General features: G+C 41.8%; 1 protein-coding gene across 1 annotated transcript in view; it reads left to right on the plus strand.

The window, feature by feature from the left end:
• Positions 1–614: 614 nt before the first annotated feature.
• Positions 615–2,217, plus strand: part of LOC118452039 (C-type lectin domain family 2 member L-like) — a 6,448-nt gene continuing 4,845 nt past the window's right edge. The window contains exons 1-2 of the mRNA XM_035892073.1: positions 615–777; positions 1,604–1,663. Of these exons, the coding sequence (XP_035747966.1) occupies positions 615–777; positions 1,604–1,663 (223 nt within the window). The remainder of the gene's footprint in view (positions 778–1,603; positions 1,664–2,217) is intronic.

Here is a 2,217-nt window from a genome sequence, read left to right on the forward strand (position 1 = left end):
GGCATTTCTGCACTGACACAGTAATGTTTATAGCTGCATATTCTTCTCTGAGTGATTTTTTTTTTGTTATATTTATGTAATTCAAAGTGGGATTTAAGAAAAATCATGAGGAAAATGTCACTCATTGGAGAGAGCACCAAAGGGTATAGTGAACTTCCCTCTGCAGACCAGGTTCAGCTCACATGGGAAATTGCCCAGACTTGTTGCATGCAGACAAGACTACTTTAAGCTACATAGCGGTGAAGCAGATAGCTCTGGTTATCATGGCCTTTCCCTCCTGCCTTGACATGCACCATCCCTTCCCTATAACATTGTTCTCATCTGCTCTGTCCTTCCCTTTCCCTCCATTACACTCCTCATTCTCCATCGCTTCCATCCCTGGGAAGGAGGACATGTGCAACGTACCTGAGGCCCATCTTCTCCTTTCAGTGGGCCTCAGATATGTTGCACAAGCTCCTTATTTTCTATCTGTTTCCTCATTTCTCCATCCACCCTGCCCTCATCCCCTCAGGTACAGGCAATAACTAAGGCAGCTTTGGGATTTTACTATTCCCACTTGTTTATAGACAATAGGAGAAGCACTCATTAAACATTTCATTGCTTCCCAGCTGTAGATGGAGTCTCAAGAAGAAGATATGGCTGAGACCATCCAGTTGGCACAAGCCGTTGGTGGGAACGTAGACTCCTCTAATGTCAAACAAGATGCCAGACAAGAAATGGTAGCTATTTTATGGGTGCAGAAGACAAGGAAGCACTGTAAAGAGTGGATGTCAAAATGTGAGTTTTTCATTGGTGTTAGGTAAGACACTTGCCTGCTGGAAGTCTGAAGTCTAGCTCCAAATCTAGTTCCAGGTCCCCTGGCTTGGACAAGACAAAACCTGGGAGTTTCCTTCTGGGCAAAGCGGTTATGTTTGATTCAAGTGTGAATTGTTTATGTTTGATCCTTTTGTATGAAAACGGGCATTTTTCTATGTGGTAGTTCACCATGTTACTATCCCTTGGATAAGGTGTAGGAAGTGAAGCCAGACCTCATTGGAGAAAATAGTTTGTGCCTTTGCAACGGGTGAGCTTGCACATCTGCATGAAAACTTGTGTGTGAAGGACAGCTTGTGAAAAAGAGAAAATACATTTGATTCAAGACTGCAGCCATACTCTGACCCTCAACCTTTCATGTTTGAATTGCAAGAGAACGTTCTCCTGTTTTCCAAACATGGATGTAGCTTGACTGGAGTTGGTGATGATCTATGAGTTCTTGGCTTCCAGAGGTTATTGCTAAGAAGTCTGCAAAACATAGAGGAGATGATAAACTTGGCACTAGAAGGCTTAAATTTTCTATACAGGGATCTGCACATCTGTGGAAAACTTTAGGGTGTATACAGATCAAAAAAAATGTGAATTTAGGTGATAGTTGGCCATTTTATTGAACTGTCCAGTTACATAAATGTCAATTCAGGGTGCCTTGTTTGACTTCAGTAGTGCTTTGTATTTACATACTTGGAGCCTAAATGAAAGGCTATCCTGCTGTGTCTCACTTAATACTGAAATACAGTCTGAGCCTAAGTGCTCATAGATACAAAACAATTAATGATCTTCTCTTTCACAGTCTGGTGGCTATGCCTAGCTTTTGTACTTGTGCTGGTGGCGGTCGTCATCCCTGTATATGGTAAGTTTTTTGAACATTTTCCATTTGAGATATATTTCCTCTGATTACTGGGCTCCAGGATCACAGCAGTCAAGGGCACCAACGTTAGTACTCTGTGGTGCCTGCAGAGTCACAAAACCTGGGACTTCCATCACGATTTCAGTTATTCCGATGTTGGTATAGGGTTGAATAACCTCCAGGCAGAATTTAAAAGGAGAGAGAATTCTTCCTACAGATAAAGCCCAGATGATTCAGCTGTAATCTTTTTTTTTCTTTCTTTCACATCCTTACTACTCTTAAGAGTGCAGTTTCTTGCCTGGCTGTGCATGTGGTGTATGCATGTCTTATTTATGCTTATCATGAGTAACTTCCCTGATTATACCAGCTGGTGCACTAAGTCAGCATCGCATCTCCAGGCATAGACTCCAGGCTTATTTTGTGGGCTGCTTGTATATCTGGTCTTAAGGGCTCCCTTATTGTCATACGTAGAAGACAACTACGTAATACAGCTAGCTTACCTGTTTTGCAGTCATCGGGAATCATTCTCCCCTTTTTTTTTTTTTTTTTTTTTTTTT

The sequence above is a fragment of the Egretta garzetta genome, unplaced genomic scaffold (assembly GCF_000687185.1).
Source record: "Egretta garzetta isolate BGI_Z169 unplaced genomic scaffold, ASM68718v1 scaffold293, whole genome shotgun sequence".
NCBI classification, from domain to species: domain Eukaryota; kingdom Metazoa; phylum Chordata; class Aves; order Pelecaniformes; family Ardeidae; genus Egretta; species Egretta garzetta.